This window comes from Frankliniella occidentalis, unplaced genomic scaffold (assembly GCF_000697945.3).
Source record: "Frankliniella occidentalis isolate FOCC.00 unplaced genomic scaffold, Focc_3.1 Scaffold27, whole genome shotgun sequence".
In the NCBI taxonomy this organism is placed as follows: domain Eukaryota; kingdom Metazoa; phylum Arthropoda; class Insecta; order Thysanoptera; family Thripidae; genus Frankliniella; species Frankliniella occidentalis.
Genome location: NW_026267157.1, coordinates 1808785 through 1829493, shown reverse-complemented (window position 1 = coordinate 1829493; position 20709 = coordinate 1808785). Strand labels below are relative to the sequence as shown.

The following is a 20709-nucleotide window of genomic DNA, read 5'->3' as shown; positions in this document are numbered from 1 at the left end:
GCCGACACCGGAGCGCGCCGGGACTGGCCGCCCTGCAGGGGCTCTGGTCGCCTCGCAGGTAGGCCGCCGGCCGACACCGGAGCGCGCCGGGACTGCCCGCCCTGCAGGGGCTCTGGCTCTGGTCGCCTTGCAGGTAGGCAGCCGGCCGACACCAGAGCGCGCCGGGACTGGCCGCCCTGCAGGGGCTCTGGTCGTTGGAACGTGAAGGGACACGGCTCATCGAGTGTGCCTAGACCAACACTTCCCGGAAGGCGAACCGTGGACGGCGGTCAACTGTCGACGTTTCCAGCCGTTGCGTGAGAGGGGGAAAATGAAGGGTTCCTTTTAATTTTCAGTCAGTATCGGTGACGTTTATTTTTCTCATTTTAAGGGTCTGGCAATCACAGAGAAGCCGTAAATTAGCGCTTGCATTTAAAAAGTCGTTCCAATACAATGAATAAATACACATTACTAATAAATATTTACAATAGGTTGTCACTCAGACTGATTCCTGTGATCTGTAAATTGTCTCCCAAAAGAAATTCTTCCTCTCACCATTTGAAGTTGATTTCAACCATTCATGCAATGAAGAACACCTGAACAGCATGAGCTGAATATTGCATACGATTAACATTTAGATTTTGTACTTAGTTACAGGCTCTCTTACAAAGAGAGCACAAATGAGAGAGTCATAAATTTTAAAAGCTGTCTAATTTAAGTGTTTACACTAGGTTAGAGGTAAATAATAGTTATTACTGTAACTTTTGACATTAATTACATTGTACATCATATGTCTAAACTACATCATCAGTCATTACTTTTACATATCTCCTTGTTTGCCTCTTGTTACTTTTCATAATTTTAAAAGAAAGCAAATCAGCTTATAAGTAGATCAGAAAATTTTAAATTAACATACATCACATTCTCTTTTAACAACAAATAAACTGAATACAAGCACATCAATTATCTTGCATCAACTGCAAAATTCATTACATAAAACATGAGATCTCTCTATATCTTCTTAAAACAATAATTAATTGGTAACATTTAAAAACCATGTTTAACTAGCCAAGACAGTTTCAAGCATAAGCACATGTCTGATGTGTACCAAGTATCATGGGTATAATAAGCTGAAGATTTGAAGCAAAACTTTGAATATAGTACCCATGAACAATTAATGGAAGGCTCAATTTAAAACAACAACAGATGTTGGAAACAATCATCTGCTTCAGAGAACTGTTTTAATTCAAATCTATAAATACCGATCCAAAGCAGCTTCACATTCTGATCCAAAACCGTTTTTTCTTGTGCAGTTTACTGAATTCTCATTGACGTACCGTAAATCATAATTAAAGGTCCAACATTACAATTTCCCCACACACCATCCAGACTTTCATAAATTGTCAAAACACTTTCTACTATTTACAATTAAAAAATAAAATAAAAGAAACAAATCATGAAAGCTATCAACAACCTCACAAAAAGAATCAGGAACCTTATTTTGAAATATCATTTGTTTTAAGTGATTTTCAACATTTGTCACTAAGTAAAATCACCTAAACAGACAGAGATTCATTGGAAAAGCCACTTCAGAACAAGATTGAAACGAGATAGATCACTTTACTTCCATGAAGTAATTAGGTTCATCTAAATCATTTGAGAGTTCTTTGAAATTTCTGCTTCAACAATACACATCCCAAATTTCTGATGGGTTTATCCATATGAAATTTTATGTGAGAGGAAAATTCACTAGAACCCCATTAAAAAATAACTTAATTAGGACAAGTCACATACTTAAGCAATCAATACAAACGAATGATTGTATCACAATTCAAACAACCTTCTGACAGTAATCACTAGGGATTAAAAGTAATGCTCGCAGTTTCTTATTTTCCTGTGACATTGGATCTATTGAGCAACACATATTGTACCTAAACAAATTACATCAGATTTAGTATGATTAAGTGATCAAATTCAACAATTATTTATTGAGATATTGACTGGTAACAAAGTAAGATGGAAACTCAAAGTTGATTGCAGATTTTTTTTCAAAAATGTTAGCGAACAAAAAAAAATAAAAAATTGTTAGGCTTCATAGTTCAAATAACAGTGCAAAACATTTCATTGCCTCCTCTTATATGTACATAAATATATCATTCAGAAATCAATTTTGAAATGCATGTGTAGAAGCACTACAACAGTTTGTCTTTACAGTACTAGCTGCATATTGTGAAAATGACACTAATATGGAAATACGGAAAACAAGTTTATCAAGGTCAAAAGCCTTTCATTAAAACAGATGTTTTCATGCCAAAATGCATCAGTCAAGCAAGAGTCCATAAACAGATATTCATATTTTACTTTTGTAGTAACAGGAAAAAAAGAGCATTTAAGAATCCTTGTCTATAAGCATCCATAGGGAATGCAAATCCAATTTTAATTGTAAATATTCCTAAAGCAATGGTCCACAATTTGCACGACAGCGTGATAGCTGTGTGGCTCAGTACCTCAACCATCTACATAGAGAACAGAAACACTCAACACACCAAACATCAATTATTGAGATGATTCATGAGAAGTATTCCAAAATTTAAAAGATGTCTAAAGTCTTTTCAGCATACTTTGATTAATGGCTGCTGTCAAATGACACCTCCCATAGAATAGAAGGGAAATGCTCCATATTGAGCATGAATGGGTGTCTTAGGAGAGGCGCACTGATAGACAAAATCATCTGACTGCAGAGGAGTTCTATTGAGGAAGGGTTCTGATGTTGATCTATGTATTTTTGGTAGTGTCCGTATTAGGCCCTCAAGTGATGCTAGTATCTGTCGGAAGAGTGGCCGATCTTCTCTGCTCACTTTCAAACAATCCTCCACGAGCCTTTTCAGAACCTTTGGTGTTGTTGTCATAAGGTTGGAAAGGTCAGGCCTCAAGTAGCCTCTTCCAACCATGAACAAAATTTGGTCTTTGTTGTTAATATTTGAATATGGAAGTTGTGATGCAAATAACTCATATAGAACTACACCAAATGCATACACATCTGATTGAAATGAGTAAGGGTTTTCTTCCTGCATTCTTATAACTTCAGGAGCCATCCACAAGATGGATCCGGATGGTTGTTGAAACTGCTGTCCACCTGACCACCTGGTTTTCACAGTTGCCAAGCCAAAATCACCAATTTTCACAGTAAGATCATGGAGAAAAATATTGTTGCTCTTCAAATCTCTGTGGATAATATTTTTAGCATGAAGGTAGTCCATACCCTGTGCAGTTTGGCGACTGATTTCAATCAAGGTTAACAGTTCAAACTTTGTCTCTAAAACATGAACATGCCGGTAGAGACTTGAACCTTCACACCACTGGGTAACAATTGCAAGCTGAGGTTTGCTGACGCATCCCATGAATAGTAAAATGTTCACATGTCTTGTCTTACGAAGAACTGCTACTTCATTCTTGAATGCTTGAAGTTGTGCTGGTGTAGGGTCCTTCACATTCAGTGTTTTAACTGCAACAGAACCATGCCAGTGACCCTTGTAGACAGTTCCAAATGAGCCAGATCCAATCCGAGTGCCTATGAGTATTTCATCGGCTGGAATTTCCCAGTCTTCAATTGATTCACGTGGAGTGTGAATTCGTTTATTGGCACTTTCATCTGCACTCCGTGCTCTTGGCCTCCATGGTCTTAAGGCATTTGTTGGGGAAGCCTGCGCACTCTGACTGTGTGATAGTTTGCTAGAGTTGGTAGCCACTACAACAGACCCGGCTGCCTGTGCAATAACCATTTCTTCTAATGATTGCACGTCATTTCCAACATGCACTAAGTTGTAACTGACATTTGGAGCTGAACTTGATCGTTCTCCATGACCTAGACTTCGGTTTGATCTTCTGACAGGCTGTTGTCTGCTAATGTTATTATAACCTGAAGGCATGTGCAATATGCCAGCTGGTGTTTCAGTATTCTGAGCCAGTAACATTTGATAGTAATTGTCTTCCATATGAGATAACTGGCATATAGCAGGCACACCTGATGCACATCTCTGATGAAACCTATATCCGCAAGTGCGACAACAGAACCCCTGAAACAACAGTCTTCTGCAGAATTCACAGAAAGCGAGTGAAAAGAATGTTTTGCGCTGAAAGTTGTGAGATATACTAGAAGTGACAGGGAACATCTCAAGAATCTCCACACGGATCTCTTCCCCTATAATGGACATAATCTCCGTGTCCCATGACAAGGGAATGCGATCAGCCACAGTAACGACAGTACACATCTCTGGGGAAAGGTTTCTTCGGCTCAGACCTTTGTTGAGGGCCTCCCTTAAAGTGAGACCCGGTTTGCAATGTACCACAGTTCTTTGTTGATTTGGCAAATATGCCTTGATCATAGACATGCTCTGTGCAGAGTGGCCCTCACTAATAGGATCAGAGAGAGACCTGTCCTCAAATGCTCCATCTTGCCTCGTTAACTCTTCGCGGTGAGCTCGTCTGTCCAGCAGCTCTTGTTCTTTGTTGTTTAGCTCGTGAAGTTTCCCCGTCAGTTCTTCATATTCATTCACATACATTTGAGGAGGGTTGGGATAATCAGCAAATTTTGCGTTCAACGCGTCGATATTCTCCCTAGTTAATTGAATAACACTTCGAACGTTGCGTATCTCCGCCAGGAGACTATCCTCCTCCTCGGATGGCGAAGAAGACATAGTGTTTTAACTAAAAACGTCTTGTTTTCTCAAATTACTTAGTTCTTGATCATCAAGAATTTTCAGCGACAAGATTGACGAGCCTAGGCCTAGGCTTTCATTCGCTGGCTGGCTGGCCACTCGCTAGTTCCATTCAGCCAAGGTTAGGCAAAAAGCATCACTTGACAATGAAAAATTTAACAGCGCTCACTGGTTTTGTCTGCATGTGGTTTTCAACTCAGGGAAATCCCTCGATAAACATCAGATGGAATAAATAGCTTTGATGTGAGATTAAGCTCAAGCTTTGGCTTCATGTTCAAACGGTAATTTTATTTTCTCAGCTTACCAAGTCAGAGATAACTACAACTGGTGGTTGTGAACTGTAGCTGCTGTAAAGTTGTCATACCCATGGTTCAATATTTCAGGGAGAAAATGAAGAACTGCTTTTATGACGTAACACCTTGTGCGCATGCGCAGAGTGAGAAAGGTAGTAGTGTTTTGTTTGTTTACATTCTAAAATGTAGCCAGAGTTTTCTGCTAATTGTAATTCCCTCTTTCCTTCATTTTATTGACATCTTTCCAGTCTGCTCAAACATGGTTAACTGTTCTATTGATGGCTGCAAGTCGAGGGTGGGCCGGGACAAAGTCAGTTTTTATGGGCTCCCTGCAGTATTAACTAGACAGTGTGAGTTGACGATGGAGCTGTCAGAACGGCGGAGAAAATGTTGGTTTGAACGTATTTATCGATCTGGCTTCGATGAAACAAGTGTTCCACGATATACGCGTGTGTGCGCCAACCACTTTATCACCGGTGAGTTCGATTGGTCCCTCAATTTTCTGCATCTATAACTACCTGTTGTTATATCCTCCAATGGGTTATGTGCCCAAAAAGGATGCCATGTCAGAACAGAAAAACTACTGGGGCAAACTTTTAGGGGGTTCCTCACTTGTTACTAAAGCTATCATTTTTCCTTCCTTTGTTTCTCATCTTTTAGGAAAGCCATCTACATTATTTGATGTTGCAAATGCTGACTGGGCACCCAGTGTCAATCTAGGTAAGTCCGCATCCTGTTTGACAAGGAGTAAAGGATATCAGAAACGTACAACAGCAAGACGCAAGAAAGGGAAAGATGAAGAGACTGAATTCTCATGTCAAATCAAGGGTGACCGGATAAAGAAAGAAGTTGAAGATAATCCATTAATTGAGGAAGATGAAAGAAAAGTTACTTTCGATGATGTGCCTGGCACAGGATGTCAAACAGAAATAACTTGTGAAGGGTTTACACGGCTTGAAGAGATGTACAAGAAATTACTCGAGGAGAATATTGCTATGAGAAGAGAACTAGAAACACTCAAATCTTTGGTGAGAGAACCTTCAGACATAGAAGATCCTTTGGCCATGAGTGATAATGAGGGTACGTTTTATGATTGATATTTATCAAGTATCTTGTTCATCATTTTAATAAACTAACTCATACTGTTTTAATGACAGGTTCTTCTAGTGGTTTGGAGAAGGTGGAAGTAATCCTCAAAACAGAGCCAGATCCTGACATAGATACAGACGCAAATCATGATCCCGAAAGCTTTGCTGACCTTCCATCTTATGATTCGGAGTTTGTAGACGTTCCTGGCAACCGGCTTAGTTCTTTGTGTGCACGGTCGCAACCAACTTTACGGTTACATCGTTACACAGGACAAGAGGTACAATCCAATGCTGATCCAAGACCCAATCACAATAGCCCTGAAGATAAGGAAACAGAATCCGATGACTTGAATACCAAAAGTCAAAAATCTCTACGTCCACAGAAACGCACCAAGAAGTTTCCTTGTCCAGAATGTGGACAGAAGTTCATATCAAATCAAGCTTTAGAAATTCATGTGCGAATTCATACTGGAGAGCGACCTTTTGAATGTGCAGTGTGTCAGAAAGGCTTCAGTGTTGCAAGCACTCTGAAAGCACACATGCGAACTCATACTGGCGAAAGACCTTATGCATGCCAATTATGTCCAAGGAGGTTCTCTGAACATGGTACTCTGAAATGTCACATGCGGACCCATACAGGGGAGAAGCCCTATGAGTGTGATGTGTGTCACAAAAAGTTTTCTGAAAACAGCACTCTGCGTAGGCACTTGTTGACCCATACTGGGGAAAGGCCATTTGAATGTGAAACATGTCACAGTAAATTTATTCAGAAGTATAATCTGAATAACCACATAAGAAGAGTACACACAGGAACAACATTAGGCTTGTGATAAAGTGAATGTTTCTAGTCAGTATATATTCAATCTAGTCATCACAAAAAAAGGGGGGGGGGCGCTTTTTCTTACAAAAAAAAAGAAAAAGAAAAGAAGCACAACTTTTTGAAATTTGTTTGTTTCAGTCTTTGCACTGTCCTTTGAAACACAAATGCTGGTTCAAATGTTGAGATTTCAAATATTCTTCATTATAACCCATTCTGTCATACGGTAGTTGCCTTGTAACTATTGAATTTTATTACATACAAACAATAAAATAAAAGTCAATTGAATTTTTTTCCCCAGTTTTCAATTCTTCCACAGGGAGGTAAGAAGATTTGACTGACACTGGACAATCAAAATAATGTCATGTATGGCTGAACTAAAAATATATTTCAATCACTACTATCACATTAATTAAACAATGAAACACCACAAAGAACCAAATGAATAGTTGGTAACAGTTCTTTCAATAGGGAACAGAACATTAGTTTGTTCAAGTCTCTAAGGTATGGAAAGACAGGAAATGCAACATGGCTAACTTTGACTTTTGAGTTACATTGAGATTTAAAGTTTTGAATATTAATCATCCTTAACTCATCCATCCCGGATGAAAAAGACATCATTAACATTTAAGACCAATCCTAACAACTGTTTGAGCAAAAGTAGTACAGTGTGGCCTTGAAAGGAGAATCACAACAAACATGAGTACAACTATTAGAGGGCTTCCAAGGAATACATTAGCAGAGTGTCTTTTGCATCATATCAATGGTTTCTTTCCGCTAATGAACTCCACAGAAGACCCAATTTAAGAACCATCAAAGTGCACTAACAGTAAAACCATCAAAACAGTGATGCTCAACAGAATCATCCTCCAGGCTGCAGTCTTTCTTGCTGCAACAGATGGTGTGGGATGAGCCCCACCTTGCTGCCTCGGCTTCCACCACACTTCTATGAGATGTGTTCCTTCAGTCTGTCGTTCACACTTTTAAATGTAAAAATCCAGTACGAGAATGTGCAGTCTGTTTACTAATGCTATGAGTAGTCATCCTCATCATCCTCAATGCTGGCTTGACTCTTGGCAAGTTGAGCTGCAGCCGCAGCCTGAATTTGTGTCCACTGTTGCTGCTGTTGCTCTGCTGCCGCCTGTTCTTCACGAGCCTGGAAATGCAAGAGGGAATTGTTTAACAAAAAACACCTATAAACATACAATGATTGAATAGAACACTGATTTTTTTTAAAACCTAACCTTAGCAAATAGTTCTTGTTGACGCCGATATAGCTCTTCTTCTGGTATTCCAAGATTTTCCAGTCGATTACTCTGCCGTCTTCTCTTTGCAGCCACTGCTTTACAATCTCTAAGAACTGCTTCTGCATCATCTTGGTAGTCAGCAAATCCTAATATTCCAAGTGCTACAAAAATAAAAGAAGTGTTAGGTAATTGTAACAAAAACTAGAAGTATTCAAAATAACACAACCAGCACATTATCCCCACCTTCTAGAACATGATCAGCATTGATAGTTTTTTTCTGGTGCTTATTACAAATGTTGTTGGCCTCCGAGGCAATGTGATGGATGAATTCAGTACAACAATTTACTATGAGGTCTCTACATTCATTGGCTACACGAGTGTTGCTCGGTAAAATTTCCTTAATAAGTTTATAAATGGATGCACGAGGAATTGTAAGCTCTTCTTCCTCAGCAGCTGATCCACCGGGAGCAGATGCCATCCTGAAAATAGATAAAAATAAAAGCTACATCAGCATGATCTTCTAGCTTACACAGAGTTCAACCACTCAAACAGGGCAAAATATTTCATACATCTCAGAGTCAAAATTGTGGCAACTGTCAAAGATTAAACCTGCCATATTTTTTTATGGGATTGAAACCCTAAATAGTACACAAAAGAATCTTACTTGGTAGTATGATGATAGGGGTTATGTATCTCTTGATAAAGACTGACTAGAAGTCAAAATAAATTAAAGACAGTGGAAAAGACTAAAACATATACTGCTACTTTTTAAAACGCTTACAAGAGTAACCACAATTATACTGTCTTACTAAAAGATATCTAGCTATTCAGAAACACGAGAGTTTAACCTGGTTTTTTAACACTAAAATAAAATCAACATTCCAAATATTGCTCCGTTACACGTTCAATATGCGAAATATTGAGGAGAGCCACTGAAGTATGAAAAGAAGTAGAGGAAACTTTTTCTGTTGTTTCCGCTGAATTCCTGTTTCAAATTGCATCCTTGCAAGTTATTCAACTTTTAAATAAATTTTATCACTTTTTCTGACAGTATTTCGTCAGTGAAATACAAAAAAACACATTTTCTTCAACACTTTCTGCAATGAGCACCTTACCCCATTCGGTGGCGAGGTGGCAGCGCGTAGTGGGAACCATAACATTCAAATTTTCTCGTGCGTTTCGGTTAAAATGAGTAGTCCTATCGTCTTCGGTGTGAAAAATTAACTCCCTACCACACAAGTCTTATCAAAAATAACACCAAACTAAGGGCGTTTGAGATATTTTAGCGACTAGAGGCTTCTGCTTTGTTATGGTTCCGCCGAATGGGGTAAGGTGCTCATTATGCCTCTAGTTCGTGTTTGAATTGGCGCGCTTCGACGCCGTTGCCGCAAACTTGTAAAAAATAAAGAAAAATACTTTAGACCATTCGCAGACAATCAAGTTTTAAATGTTAGAAAATTGATTTTTATTTTTGTAAACAATTTTATATGGGACATAAATTTATCGCTAAATAGTTAAAAACGATCTTTTAGAAAGAAAGATGTTTTCCTCCTTATGGGGATGGCGATATGAGAAGCTCGGGGCAGAGGGCGCTAGTGGGCTGGGAGTTCAACTGTGGTGCGCGCGATTCAAACTCAGGGGAACCGAAATACGCGTTTGCGAAACGGGGAAGAAATATAGAGAGTAAAGGTTAACACTAGATGTAAGATTGGATAGAAAATAATAGATCAAAGTCAAGAAATATTCCAATTCCGTCAAAAATAACTTGTTATATCACATTAACGAAGGCAGGTAACGGAATGTTCAAATCGAGGAAAAAAAAGCTTCTCTCAATGACATAAACGTTAAATTAGCAAGGGTAATGTCATTTATCGGATGCTTTCACTCAGGCAGAAGTAGATTTTAATATTAAATGAGTTATTTCATGTTTTTAAAGCAAAAATACGAAGAGAGGAAGGCTCACGGCAGCCGCGGTATGTCGGCCAAACTAAAACGACTCGCTCTTTATTACGGCGAATAATTTCCTCTGCATCTCCTCGTCAGAAATGCACCCTATGTCTATAGTCCCCATTAACACAAAAAAGTGCCGAGATTTCGGTCAATTTCTTTTAAAACAAGCACTTATTCGATGCCACTGTTACCCATATGACACAATGGGGAAGCGCGGTCTCGAAGCGAGAGTTGAACTCTTGGCCCATTAGCGCTCCTAGCGGCCGCAAGTGGCAGTCGCCATCCCCATGCTGGTGTCACGTTGTCACAGTCACAGCCCTCGATAACTCAATTCAAATATTGAAGAAGCGCGAAACGTAAGCTTCTGCTACATTTTCTATTTTCAGTTTATGTTTACATATTTTTGAATGAGAAAATGACAACAGATGTGTTGTTAAGTAACATTAGCAGTGATACAAATATTCTCAATGCATTTAGTTTTGAGGAATATATATCTCCTTCTGTATGGGCATCATTTATTAAAGTTGTTAATGCCTCACTACTTCCTGAGCAAACCTATGGCGAAGATAGACCTTCAGAGGATAATGATTTTGTGTGTTTTCGTGAAAAAGTATTACATGGACTTGAAGCTTTGTCAAATTTTATGAATAAATATGCAACTTCCACTGTACCTCAAAGTTTTTCCCGTGATGCCATGGTAAGATATTGAAATTTAAACGTGATGTCCAGTGCATCATATTAACATACTTGCTAAGAAAAGTTCCATTCTTTCAGGTTGGGCTACTGATACTCTATGCAGAACATTCTTCTCCTGAGATATGGACATCAAATGACAGTCGAAACATACTTGCGTCTTGTTCAAGGGTGCTTTGCTCGATCTTTGGCTGTACATCACCTTCAGAACTCCTTCTCGGACAGTGTCAAAACACAAACGGACCTTGCTTTAAACAGGCTCTTTTACTCCTCCGACCAAAACTGTTGAGAAACTCATGGCGTAAACACCCAGGAGCAGTTGCATCGTATAAGTGGCTATTATTTCAAGTTTATGCACCCAATCTTTCTGAGTATTTAGATGTTGTGTCTCCAACAGCACTTATAATCCTAGATGATCATGACATTGAAAGAAGGCTGATTGGGTTGGACTGTGTTTCGCACATAATAGGTAATGTGGTAAGTAAAATAATTATGTGGATATTTTTTTACTTTCTTTTGTTAGTTTTATGAACTTTAATGCAATCTATTGTTTTTGTTGGGTAGACGCGTACTGAAATGTGCCAACGGGGACTACACACAGTATTTTATGAGGCCCTTGCACCCTTGCTGTTGCAACATCATGTCCAACAGATCGAGCCGACTGTCTCCTGTCTCATTAAATTACTCAGTGTTACGGAACGAGGATACACTAGAAGTACTGAACCAGGAATGGTTAGTGGGTGTGCACTGACATTTGTGTTCAAGAAACGTGTTACTATATTAATGAAAACATGGAATTTATTGCAGTGGGACCAGTTTGATAAAACAATAAGCACACTAATTGACCGAATGGTAATTGAAGATCAAATACCGCTGCGGCTGGCTTACATCAAGTCCTTGGGACCTTTAATGACAGCAATGGGTCCCTCTGTTATAAGGTGGAGCAAACCTCTGTTATCTGTTTTTGATGGATATCTGTCTAAAGAATCCTTTGATACTAGGGAATATGCTTTACAGGTTGGTATCAAATCATAGTTTATCAGCTACATAGTCATGACAGCTCAAGCCAATTGCTGGTTGAGTTTTGCATGTGAAACGTTCAGAACACAGCACCCCTAACTCATTGATTGGATTGAAGGGGGAGTGTGGTCAATAATGCCGATGTTGAGAAATCTTTGCATTTTCTCTCAAGTCCTCAAAGGACCAATCAACAATTGCTAGCAACACAGTTTGATGCAACCATGCAGTCTGAAAATTAGTGTGCTCATCATTCTCTAAATTGTCTGTTTCAGGCTTTGCAATCCTTCTTGAATCTCACAGCTCTTAGAATTAACAAAAATGGAGATGCAATACTATTCTTACTACTGCGAGCACTGCAAGACATATCTACTGAAATTAATGAAAAATCAGTGCAGCCTATAATACCAGAATTAATCAAGGAGAATATTATCCTTATCAAGAAATTAGCTCCGGCTGAATTCAAGAGTGTACAGGAAGAACTAAGCCAGCTCTCTGCAAATTCATACATGAAAAATTTTCTTTTGGGAATCAGTGCAGCATAACGTTTGAAAGAACAGCTAATACTGATGTTCATCATGAAAAATGTTTGAAAAATAAAACAAGTAAATTATAATAAGCAGATAGTTTATTAAGAATAAGTTTAACGCTTCCTGCGCAGAGAGAGAGAATTCTTTCTGAGCCAAGCGGCACGGCGAGATCCACCCTTGGTCTGAGAATATCTGTGACCCTTTCCAAGTCCTCGGGACTTGCGGCCAGCAGAGGTAAGACCACGAAGCTCGCGATGCTTCATGACAGGTTTGCAGATCCAGTTGGCCTTGGGATCTCTCCTGATAGCCTGAAAACAATTTTAATTTAATATATACCAGAGGACACAAGATAAATGTACACCAGTTCCATAATAAAGGAACATACCTTGTGGGCAGGGTCAACACAGATAACTTCAAAATATTTGTAGGTAGAATCTTCAGCAACCCAGTATGAGTTCAGAACCCTGAGGCCACCACACCTTCTACCAACACGCTCCTGCAAATAAAAGTAACAAACATTAGAGTACATATTACTTGCCTACAAAACCTCTGCAGAGCAATAAAACAAACTCAGACATCCAAGGAAGAAAATGGCATCACTGCATCTCAAAACGGTATAAGAAAATGTCATCATAGCTTGGTATGAAATTGATTTTAAACTGGAATAAGACATGTATGACTCAGACATCCAAGGAAGAAAAGGCATCATAGAGTTTCAAAAACAAAAGTAGAAATGTCATCATAGTCTGTAATCGACCCTCCCTTGACACTAACAGATCACTCTGACATCCAGGGAAACAAGGGCATCATAATTGGTCAACAAAATATCTATTACTAACATCATACATCGGTTTGTGTCAGGTTTAGCATGAACATTAATGGTCACCCATTTACTACTAATCATATACTTCATCAGGTGTACAGAGCCAAATTCAGACATCCAAGGAAGAAAAAGGCATCACTGATAATCAAGGTGTTTTTGAATGATATCATCAGCATCTGGCTCTCGAGTACACCCCTTAACAAAATACCATGAAGCTCTTACCTCAGCCACAGACTGCAGGTTGCGGGTGGGCTTCAGCTGGTTCACACCCTGGCTCTTGGGCTTGCCGTAGGTGGCACCCTTAGGAACGGGCTTCTTGCGGCCTCCTCTACGTACCCGAATACGGAACACAGCGTATCCTGCATGGAGATAGAGAGGTTAGAATAAGACTATGGCCGGCATGATAAATAGAGTACACAACCTACACGAAAATACTCGTTTAAGAAAATGAACCAAAACCTAACTCGAAGGGACACGAAGATAGATGCAAGAGAAAATTATCCCTCGGTTAAAGAGATCACTTACCGTGCTTGGCCTTATATCCCATGCGACGGGCCTTGTCCGGCCTGGAAGGTTTGGGAGCCCTGTGCATCTTTGTGAGCTGGCGGTATTGCCAAACTCTAATACGGAGCAAAAAGCGAAGAACATCGCTCTGCTTCTTACGGTAGAGTTCCTGAATGTATTTGTAGGCGCCCATGTTGAGGCCGCTGGAAAGAAAAAGAGAGAGAACGTTACCCACGAGTTTAGAGGCAATGTATACGAAGCACCAGGGACCGGACGGTGTCAACTAAATATTTTTTTTGAGATTAATACTAGATTATGGAGGAGACTGGTGCTCTGATAAATCTACGGAAACGGTAGAATAAAATCTAGTCTACGCCGAAACGAAAATACACATTTCTTCCTTACGGATTTAACTAGATAAATTCAGATAAATTGGTGGATAAACATGTACCTTGCTTACAACCACCCCGGAAAAGGAAATGGACGTGGAGTACAGCAGCGAGGGTTTAGGCTTGTGGAGGGGGGAAAGGAATCGTCAAGCCAACTTCACAAACACAACAAAATTCCAACTTTACAAATCCCGCTTCCTTTCTATCCTTTTTAAACAAAACAGGTGAATTAATACATCTAAATCTTGCTCCGACGAGTGAAATGCGAAGTAAAACCTGCATTTTACATCCTTTTGCAAATATTTTTTTGTGCTTGTAGTGCCAGTTTTGGGTTTCAGAAGACAAAAGAAAAATCATTTTGACAAGGCGCAGATTCGTGTGTTGTTGTTGTTGTTCGGACGGAAATTGTGAGCTGTGAACGAAGAGGATGAAACATATCAGCTGATGTCATTTTTTCAAGCTTAAGAACGCAGTAATCTCGTTAGTTCCGCTGTGCATGTGACTTGCTCTAGTGCGCTTACGCCCTCACCGTCAATGAATTACACATCACCATCTAATTACGATGACAAACTCAACAATTCGGCCCCCTTGTATCAGTTGGAGGAAGGGTTCGACAAGCTGTCAGTGGAGGACTATGTTGGCGAGGGAGAGGTCGCGGAGGACGAGGTGCTGTATGTCACGCCTCAAGGAAGTATAGTCACCGAAGATTTTTGCGGTGTTTACGAGACCACCAACCCTCTTGGTGAGGACCAGACGCCAGAATGGCCCTTTTCCTTTTCAAGTCCAACATCAGCCTCCTCCCCAGACCCTGGGCTAGACCAACCCATCAGAGAACTGACTGCAGAGCAGGTCCGTTGGTTTTACAAGAGCGACTCAGACAAACTGTGGGTGCCTTTCAGCGGGTTTGATTCTCTTCGCATCGAAGAAAGGTTTCGTCAACAAAAGCACCCATTGCAACCAGACCATGGCCCTAACCAGCCCCCAGCTTCACATTCGGATAGTTCCAATAGTGCCTCGACAAGTTCCATGGATGATAGTGTGTACTATGATGCCTGCAGTGCAGGGTACTCGGATGGAGAGTCACCTTCAGCTTCCCAACATAAAGACCACCTTGTGGTCAGAGGAGGAATGTACGAGGTTGATATTGAAAGGCGGAAATGTGTTTCTATCTTTTGGCCAGGTAACATTACCATAATTGTTATTATTGAAGGCTATTAAATGTTTTTTTCCTGGTAATTAATGTACACTGTTAAAATTTACAACCCTTGTTTATTTGTTTAAAAAAAATTAAGGTGAACAATGTGCTATAATGAGAGGACTATGGTTTTATGAAGTTACATGGCAGCCATTAGATAGTGATCGATATGATCAGATTGAAAATGTTCATTTGGCTCTTTTTGCAAATCATTGTATTTCTGACTATCTCTCTGCAAGCAATCCCAAACAACCCAAACAAGGTATACCTTTTCACTAAAATTTATCTTTGACTTTTTGATTGTTCTGTTAATTGTTTAACAATTTGTTTTCCAGTTGTCAAGTCTGAAAACTTTAACGAATTTCGTATTGATTGGTACTCTCCGATTGAAGTATATCTGTACAGTGAAGCAGGGCCTTTAAAGCTAGTTAGTAGCTTTACCCAAAAATTGGGATATTTTCAAAAATGTTAGTACAGTTTCATTAAAATAATTATTACTACTTAGTCATATTATGACCAAATATCTTATCTTCTGCATGTTTTCTTTTCTGTTTAGCTACTGGATATCGACTATGCCGTGGGTACAAAACACGGGCAACTCTAGATGACCGCCCAGTTGATGTCACTCATCTAGTCTTTGTCATTCATGGGATTGGACAGAAAATGGATAAAGATCGGATCATTCGGAACACTTGCACGTCTGTATATGTATCTGTAATCTGTTATGTATTTCACTTAACTCCTCTTTAATAACTCATTCAATTTTTCATTCTTTTTATTGGTTCAGGTTTCGTCATTGCACCTCTTGGTTGCAAACTAAGTACTTCCCTACATCCACATCCCAACATCGTGCCGAGTTTTTCCCTGTAGAGTGGCGGGCTTCTCTGAAACTAGATGGAGGTATGGTTGAGAGCAAAAGTCATAATTTTCTAATTGTTTAATGAGAAACCTCAACTAATAATTTGTATCTTCTTATCCATACAGGAATTGTTGAAGCAATAACTCCTAATAAGGTTCAAAGTATCAGGCAACGTTTGAATGCTACTGCAATGGATATAATGTATTACACTAGTCCTCTCTACAGTAGTGAAATTCAAAAAGGCTTGACTTGTGAGTTGAATCGCCTGTATTCAACATTCACCCAACGCAATCCAGATTTTACATCCCGTGGTGGGAAAGTATCAATAATGGCTCATTCCTTGGGTTGTGTGATTGTGTATGACATTATCACAGGCTGGAGTATTACCCACACTTTAGAGCAGCGAAAGGTTTCTATCTGTTTCCCCCCCTGGGATGCACTGTGTTAAATCAATAATACAGGGGCATTACCTTAATACTGATTTTATCTATCTCTAGGCTCAGGAGTCATCTAACAGCAACCTGAATGGTGCAATATATGACGATGGGAGTAGTCAGGCTTCTGGGGGTTCTAACACTCCTGCCTCTTCTCAGGGTACCACACCAACCCCAACACCAACCCATCGTCCTACTAAGTTACTCTTTGAGGTTTGTTATATTTTCTAGTTGTCTCATTTTGAAAGTAATAGTTGCCATTGCTATAATGTTTTTCCGTTTCTTTTCTTAGCTGGATAATCTGTTTTGCATGGGGTCACCTTTAGCTGTTTTCTTAGCTCTTCGTGTCAGAGATCCCCAAGCTGAGAGCTGTCATAAAGACTTACTACCACCAACTCTGTGTCATAGATTCTATAATATATTTCATCCATCAGACCCTGTGGCGTATAGGTCAGGAAACCTTCTTAATTTTTCATCCTCATTGTACCTACTACTAGTATATGACTTTAGAATTTTAATTCAATGTTTCAGAATGGAACCACTGTTAGTGCGTGGATATGCTAAGCTCCATCCTGTACAAATCCAAGCATATAATGCAACCAATCACAATCTGTATTCGGATGTTCCTTTAGAATTTATTGTTGATGGTATTGGCTCAGTTAATCAGTCAGCTGCAACCCGTCAAGGTGCAGATGAAGACTCACCGAAATCTCCTGGCGGAACTCCCAGCCGTGGTGGGTAATTTAAAACTTGATAAATGTCCCTCCTAAAATTGCCCCAAACTACATGGCTACGTCCTCAGTTACCTTATTATTGTGAATGTTGAAATGTAAATTGTTTTCATAGAACGTGGGTGGAGTCTCTGGAGCATTGTGCGCGGTGGCTGGAAAGCACAGGATGAGAGTGGATTACCTCTTCTAGATTCTCCTACTCAAGGTATGTGATGCTGTCTCACAACAATTTAATGTCTGAGTAATTGTCTTACTAATTTTGAAAATATTTTCCAGGGCTAGAACACCGTTTAGACTATGTTTTGAGAGACAGTAACCTAGGTGGCCCATATTTGTCAGCAATCACATCTCATACTGATTACTGGCGAAACTATGATGTTGCCTACTTTGTTCTCACAAGACTCTTCCCTGATCTTGAACAGATGGCTGTGATGGCCAGTCCCCTTGACTGCGAGTATTCTCAGCCGTCACCTCAATCTCCTCAGCAAACCTCTCCCCAACAGGCTACCCCTCGTGTTGCATCCCCTCCATTATTGCAGCAAATGTTATCTCAGGTGTCTGACCAGATGAAGTCTTAGTATTCTTCATTTTTATTTCTTTTCTTTTTTTTATCTCACTCGACTTTATATTTTTTTGAATTTTGAAACTTTTTAGTGCCAAAGTTAGTGCAAAGCTGGCCCATACCTTAATGTCCCTCTTTTTGACAGGTGCAATCTCAGGCCCAGTCAGTTCTGCAAATTCAGCCTCCATCACTTCCGTTAATATCAATTTCCCCAACTATACTGCAACGCAAAGGAAGCAATGGAGCGGCCAGTAGATAGGCAGCTTTTTTCTTCATATTTTTTCTTGCTTACTTAAGAATGTGTCTGTCCTGGTTTAGTCTGACGAATTCTGTTTTAAATGGGTCTACTTTGCTTGAGTAATTTATGTATTTATATTTTTGCATAGTATTTCTTGATGCCAAATACATCACTTATTGTATTACTAATAACTGTCCATGACGCCCTGCTCCTGCTTGTGCATCATATCCCTATCCTATTCTTTTGTGTATTTGTAATTCTATTTCCATAAACCTGTATTTTTGTCTACTGCATAGGCATATGTTTCGTCTCTCTTCTATCAATCTATCCCGTGCAACCTGTGCTTTCTTTGTTCCCTGTTGAAAGTGAAACATGTGTTCATTGAAACTTGTATTATCTAATCTATCATCAGCAATGTAATTATGAAGTTCATATGTCATGTATTTCTTTTGTTTGTGACAATAAGCATGACTCATTAAAATTAGTGGTTTTGAAGATATTTGGTTCAGACAATAATGCATTGTTTACAGCACAAATTGAAGAATTCCTAGGTGATTTTTAAATGTGTACAATATGTTGTTCAATAAGTTTCTTAACTGTGTATATTCTTGATTTATAGTGTACCAAGATCCTATTTGTATAAATAATTCTTGTAAAAACTGTTACAAAGTAATAGCAAGTATCATCTGTAAATTTTGAATTTTTTACAAATTTGCTTGTGGAATGTTGCCAAAAACTCGTCCTGATCGATTTTGGTGCTACCTGTTACAATTTTAATTTATCTATACGTTTTTACTGCTCTTTATTTACCTGTTGTTTTATTCTTTTCCTCATCAGTGCTTTCTAGTTTTATATTCTAGTTATTTTAACTTGTTGAGTATTGTTAGTGTTTTTGAAAAAGTTTACACTTCTTTTGTTTGTATTTTTTTACTCGCTCTTTACCATCTTTTACTCTTTTTCTCTCTGTTACGATGAACGATTATTGTTTGGTATGGGCAGTATATTAGTTTTGGTTGTGATGTGCCAAGGGATTCTGTTATCTGTCTAAACTGATAATCTGCAGTATGATGTGCAGTGATTCATTGAATGGTCTATTTCTTGTTCAGTTTGATATCTGTGGTTGGACTCCAATTTCTTTTGTTCTGGTTGTTGTCCAGTTACAACTGTCTGGTGTGGCTTACTGATAGTCGTCATGTTGGCATGAATTGACCAATTGTTTATTTTTGGTTTAATGAGTTTATTGGTAAACTGGTGATTATTTCAAGGATATTATGTCTGCATATGAGAAAAGGCGAGTCTTTCTCATGGTATCAGTGTTAAGTACTTTTACTAAGATTTTAGAATATGTTAGTTTAGAAATTTGATGCAATCATTGTCTTAGTTCTAGGAGCTTCAGTCTGTTTGCTGCCTTGCTCTCCTTTCTACCCATTGTCAACAGTTCGCTTTCCTCTCTCTTTTCAAGTCTGGAAGATATCCCCCTCTTTTCTCAAATAGCCACTCCTTTTATCAAAACCAAAGAACCTTACTATTGGGACAGACCTCATTTTCTTATCTATGCTAGGTCTTCCAAGCCCCCTCAAAGCTAAGAATTATATTCACCGAGGGTTTTTTTTTATTTTTATTTATTTTTTTTGTAATAATAATCAATATTTTGTCTGTGATTGATGTGTCTTAGTCCATACTTCGGTTCAGAAGTTCTAAGGATGTGATGACATGTTGACTCCTGTAAATCAATCAATGAATTCTGAACAACTGTTACTGTAAACCTTGTAAGTTTCAGACTTTAGGTCTGTAGGAGGCAAAACAATGATCTGTGCTAAAAGTCATGTGTCCAGTTAACATTCCACGTACCAAAAAAGAAAGAATATCTCCTGCCAGATTCTTCAGGGATTATGTAGTTAATATAATATGTAATGCAGCTTCCAGAAAGGGCCAATTTTGCCAAAAAGGAATGCCTTTAGAGGAAGACTTGTTTTTATCATTTTTTTTCAATCATTTGGCTTATTTGATACTGAAATTGTTTTATCAGGTGTGCAACTAAATAATCATTTGAGGACGAAGCACATTTATATTGCCTGTTTTTCTTCAGGAACCTTGCTCAAATTATTTGTGATTTTCTACTGGGCAGTGTATAGTAATTTAAAAAAAAAAAAAAGGTAGAGAGAGTAGTGCTGCAGACTTGTGAACTGACTTACTATCTATAGAAGTGATCTCTGCTGAATATGGCGAATTGGCTTGTCACTTTATCATAATCATGAAATTTTCAGAACATTGAAGTCTTTATAACTAACCTACCCGCTGCAGTGACCCTTCATTCTTGATTTACTGAACCTGTCTATTAAGTTGTCTGAAAAAGTGAAATATTTTTCCAATCTGGTTTTAAGAATGTTCATAGTTGTAAATCAGCCTAAGGATGTGTCTTTATAACAAAAGGTAGTTGATAATAATTGTTTTATAGGCACAGTGTGAAGTCTAGGTATATCATTTACAATGTGATTTAAAATATTAGCAGCATATCTGAACTGCGCTAGTTCTGCAGTTAATTTTTGTCTTGTAAACGTTACCAAATAGCCCAATTGTCATGTCTGAATAATTTGTAAGGCAGTTAGATTTTCTACTTGAATAAGCATTAGTTTGTTAAA

The 20709-nt window shown here is 38.8% G+C and overlaps 6 protein-coding genes across 7 annotated transcripts; 3 read left to right on the top strand and 3 right to left on the bottom strand.

Annotated features, from left to right (window-relative positions):
- Positions 1–322: 322 nt before the first annotated feature.
- On the bottom strand, positions 323–4810 carry LOC113209324 (raf homolog serine/threonine-protein kinase Raf). Its single transcript, XM_026426761.2, has one exon. It carries the CDS (start codon positions 4674–4676, stop codon positions 2619–2621), a length of 2058 nt encoding a protein of 685 aa, XP_026282546.1. The 5' UTR covers positions 4677–4810; the 3' UTR covers positions 323–2618.
- A 321-nt stretch (positions 4811–5131) lies between these two features.
- On the top strand, positions 5132–7190 carry LOC113209308 (zinc finger and SCAN domain-containing protein 31). The gene is made up of 3 exons (XM_026426743.2): positions 5132–5466; positions 5651–6070; positions 6148–7190. The coding sequence occupies exons 1-3, from the start codon at positions 5250–5252 to the stop codon at positions 6906–6908; spliced, it is 1398 nt and encodes a 465-aa protein (XP_026282528.1). The 5' UTR covers positions 5132–5249; the 3' UTR covers positions 6909–7190.
- A 72-nt stretch (positions 7191–7262) lies between these two features.
- LOC113209313 (protein Dr1) lies at positions 7263–9066 on the bottom strand. The gene is made up of 4 exons (XM_026426750.2): positions 8807–9066; positions 8386–8621; positions 8140–8303; positions 7263–8051 (listed from the first exon to the last, which is right to left on the bottom strand). The coding sequence occupies exons 2-4, from the start codon at positions 8618–8620 to the stop codon at positions 7926–7928; spliced, it is 525 nt and encodes a 174-aa protein (XP_026282535.1). The 5' UTR covers position 8621; positions 8807–9066; the 3' UTR covers positions 7263–7925.
- Positions 9067–10414: 1348 nt separating this feature from the next.
- Positions 10415–12428, top strand: LOC113209309 (TELO2-interacting protein 2-like). Its single transcript, XM_026426744.2, has 5 exons — positions 10415–10789; positions 10867–11262; positions 11350–11517; positions 11593–11802; positions 12078–12428. The coding sequence occupies exons 1-5, from the start codon at positions 10508–10510 to the stop codon at positions 12345–12347; spliced, it is 1326 nt and encodes a 441-aa protein (XP_026282529.1). The 5' UTR covers positions 10415–10507; the 3' UTR covers positions 12348–12428.
- Positions 12413–14268, bottom strand: LOC113209311 (60S ribosomal protein L15). 2 transcript variants are annotated; one of them, XM_026426746.2, is made up of 5 exons: positions 14111–14268; positions 13681–13862; positions 13378–13514; positions 12718–12828; positions 12413–12640 (listed from the first exon to the last, which is right to left on the bottom strand). In XM_026426746.2, the coding sequence occupies exons 2-5, from the start codon at positions 13850–13852 to the stop codon at positions 12446–12448; spliced, it is 615 nt and encodes a 204-aa protein (XP_026282531.1). In that variant the 5' UTR covers positions 13853–13862; positions 14111–14268; the 3' UTR covers positions 12413–12445. The 2 variants fall into 2 exon arrangements, with proteins under 2 accessions (XP_026282531.1, XP_026282532.1); XM_026426747.2 differs by having other exon boundaries at positions 14065–14128.
- A 150-nt stretch (positions 14269–14418) lies between these two features.
- LOC113209304 (phospholipase DDHD1) lies at positions 14419–19889 on the top strand. Its single transcript, XM_026426737.2, has 12 exons — positions 14419–15228; positions 15341–15505; positions 15579–15710; positions 15800–15941; positions 16031–16143; positions 16228–16511; positions 16600–16749; positions 16829–16986; positions 17068–17270; positions 17383–17472; positions 17544–17821; positions 17975–19889. Exons 1-12 carry the CDS (start codon positions 14583–14585, stop codon positions 18086–18088), a joined length of 2475 nt encoding a protein of 824 aa, XP_026282522.1. The 5' UTR covers positions 14419–14582; the 3' UTR covers positions 18089–19889.
- The last annotated feature ends 820 nt before the right edge of the window (positions 19890–20709 follow it).

Bases quoted from the DNA above. Each gene is read 5' to 3' on its own strand.
- LOC113209324 (XM_026426761.2), bottom strand. From the start codon at position 4,676: ATGTCTTCTTCGCCATCCGAGGAGGAGGATAGTCTCCTGGCGGAGATA.
- LOC113209308 (XM_026426743.2), top strand. From the start codon at position 5,250: ATGGTTAACTGTTCTATTGATGGCTGCAAGTCGAGGGTGGGCCGGGAC. The intron at 5,467-5,650 runs GTGAGTTCGATT...CTCATCTTTTAG, and splicing joins CGCCAACCACTTTATCACCG to GAAAGCCATCTACATTATTT. The intron at 6,071-6,147 runs GTACGTTTTATG...TTTTAATGACAG, and splicing joins GGCCATGAGTGATAATGAGG to GTTCTTCTAGTGGTTTGGAG.
- LOC113209313 (XM_026426750.2), bottom strand. From the start codon at position 8,620: ATGGCATCTGCTCCCGGTGGATCAGCTGCTGAGGAAGAAGAGCTTACA. The intron at 8,304-8,385 runs GTGGGGATAATG...TTATTTTTGTAG, and splicing joins TGCTGATCATGTTCTAGAAG to CACTTGGAATATTAGGATTT. The intron at 8,052-8,139 runs GTTAGGTTTTAA...TTGCATTTCCAG, and splicing joins AACAAGAACTATTTGCTAAG to GCTCGTGAAGAACAGGCGGC.
- LOC113209309 (XM_026426744.2), top strand. From the start codon at position 10,508: ATGACAACAGATGTGTTGTTAAGTAACATTAGCAGTGATACAAATATT. The intron at 11,263-11,349 runs GTAAGTAAAATA...TTTGTTGGGTAG, and splicing joins CGCACATAATAGGTAATGTG to ACGCGTACTGAAATGTGCCA. The intron at 11,518-11,592 runs GTTAGTGGGTGT...AATTTATTGCAG, and splicing joins GAAGTACTGAACCAGGAATG to TGGGACCAGTTTGATAAAAC.
- LOC113209311 (XM_026426746.2), bottom strand. From the start codon at position 13,852: ATGGGCGCCTACAAATACATTCAGGAACTCTACCGTAAGAAGCAGAGC. The intron at 12,829-13,377 runs GTAAGAGCTTCA...TTTTATTTGCAG, and splicing joins ACCTGCAGTCTGTGGCTGAG to GAGCGTGTTGGTAGAAGGTG. The intron at 12,641-12,717 runs GTATGTTCCTTT...AATTGTTTTCAG, and splicing joins GTGTTGACCCTGCCCACAAG to GCTATCAGGAGAGATCCCAA.
- LOC113209304 (XM_026426737.2), top strand. From the start codon at position 14,583: ATGAATTACACATCACCATCTAATTACGATGACAAACTCAACAATTCG. The intron at 15,711-15,799 runs GTTAGTACAGTT...TTTTCTGTTTAG, and splicing joins ATTGGGATATTTTCAAAAAT to CTACTGGATATCGACTATGC. The intron at 17,822-17,974 runs GTGTCTGACCAG...TCTTTTTGACAG, and splicing joins TGCAGCAAATGTTATCTCAG to GTGCAATCTCAGGCCCAGTC.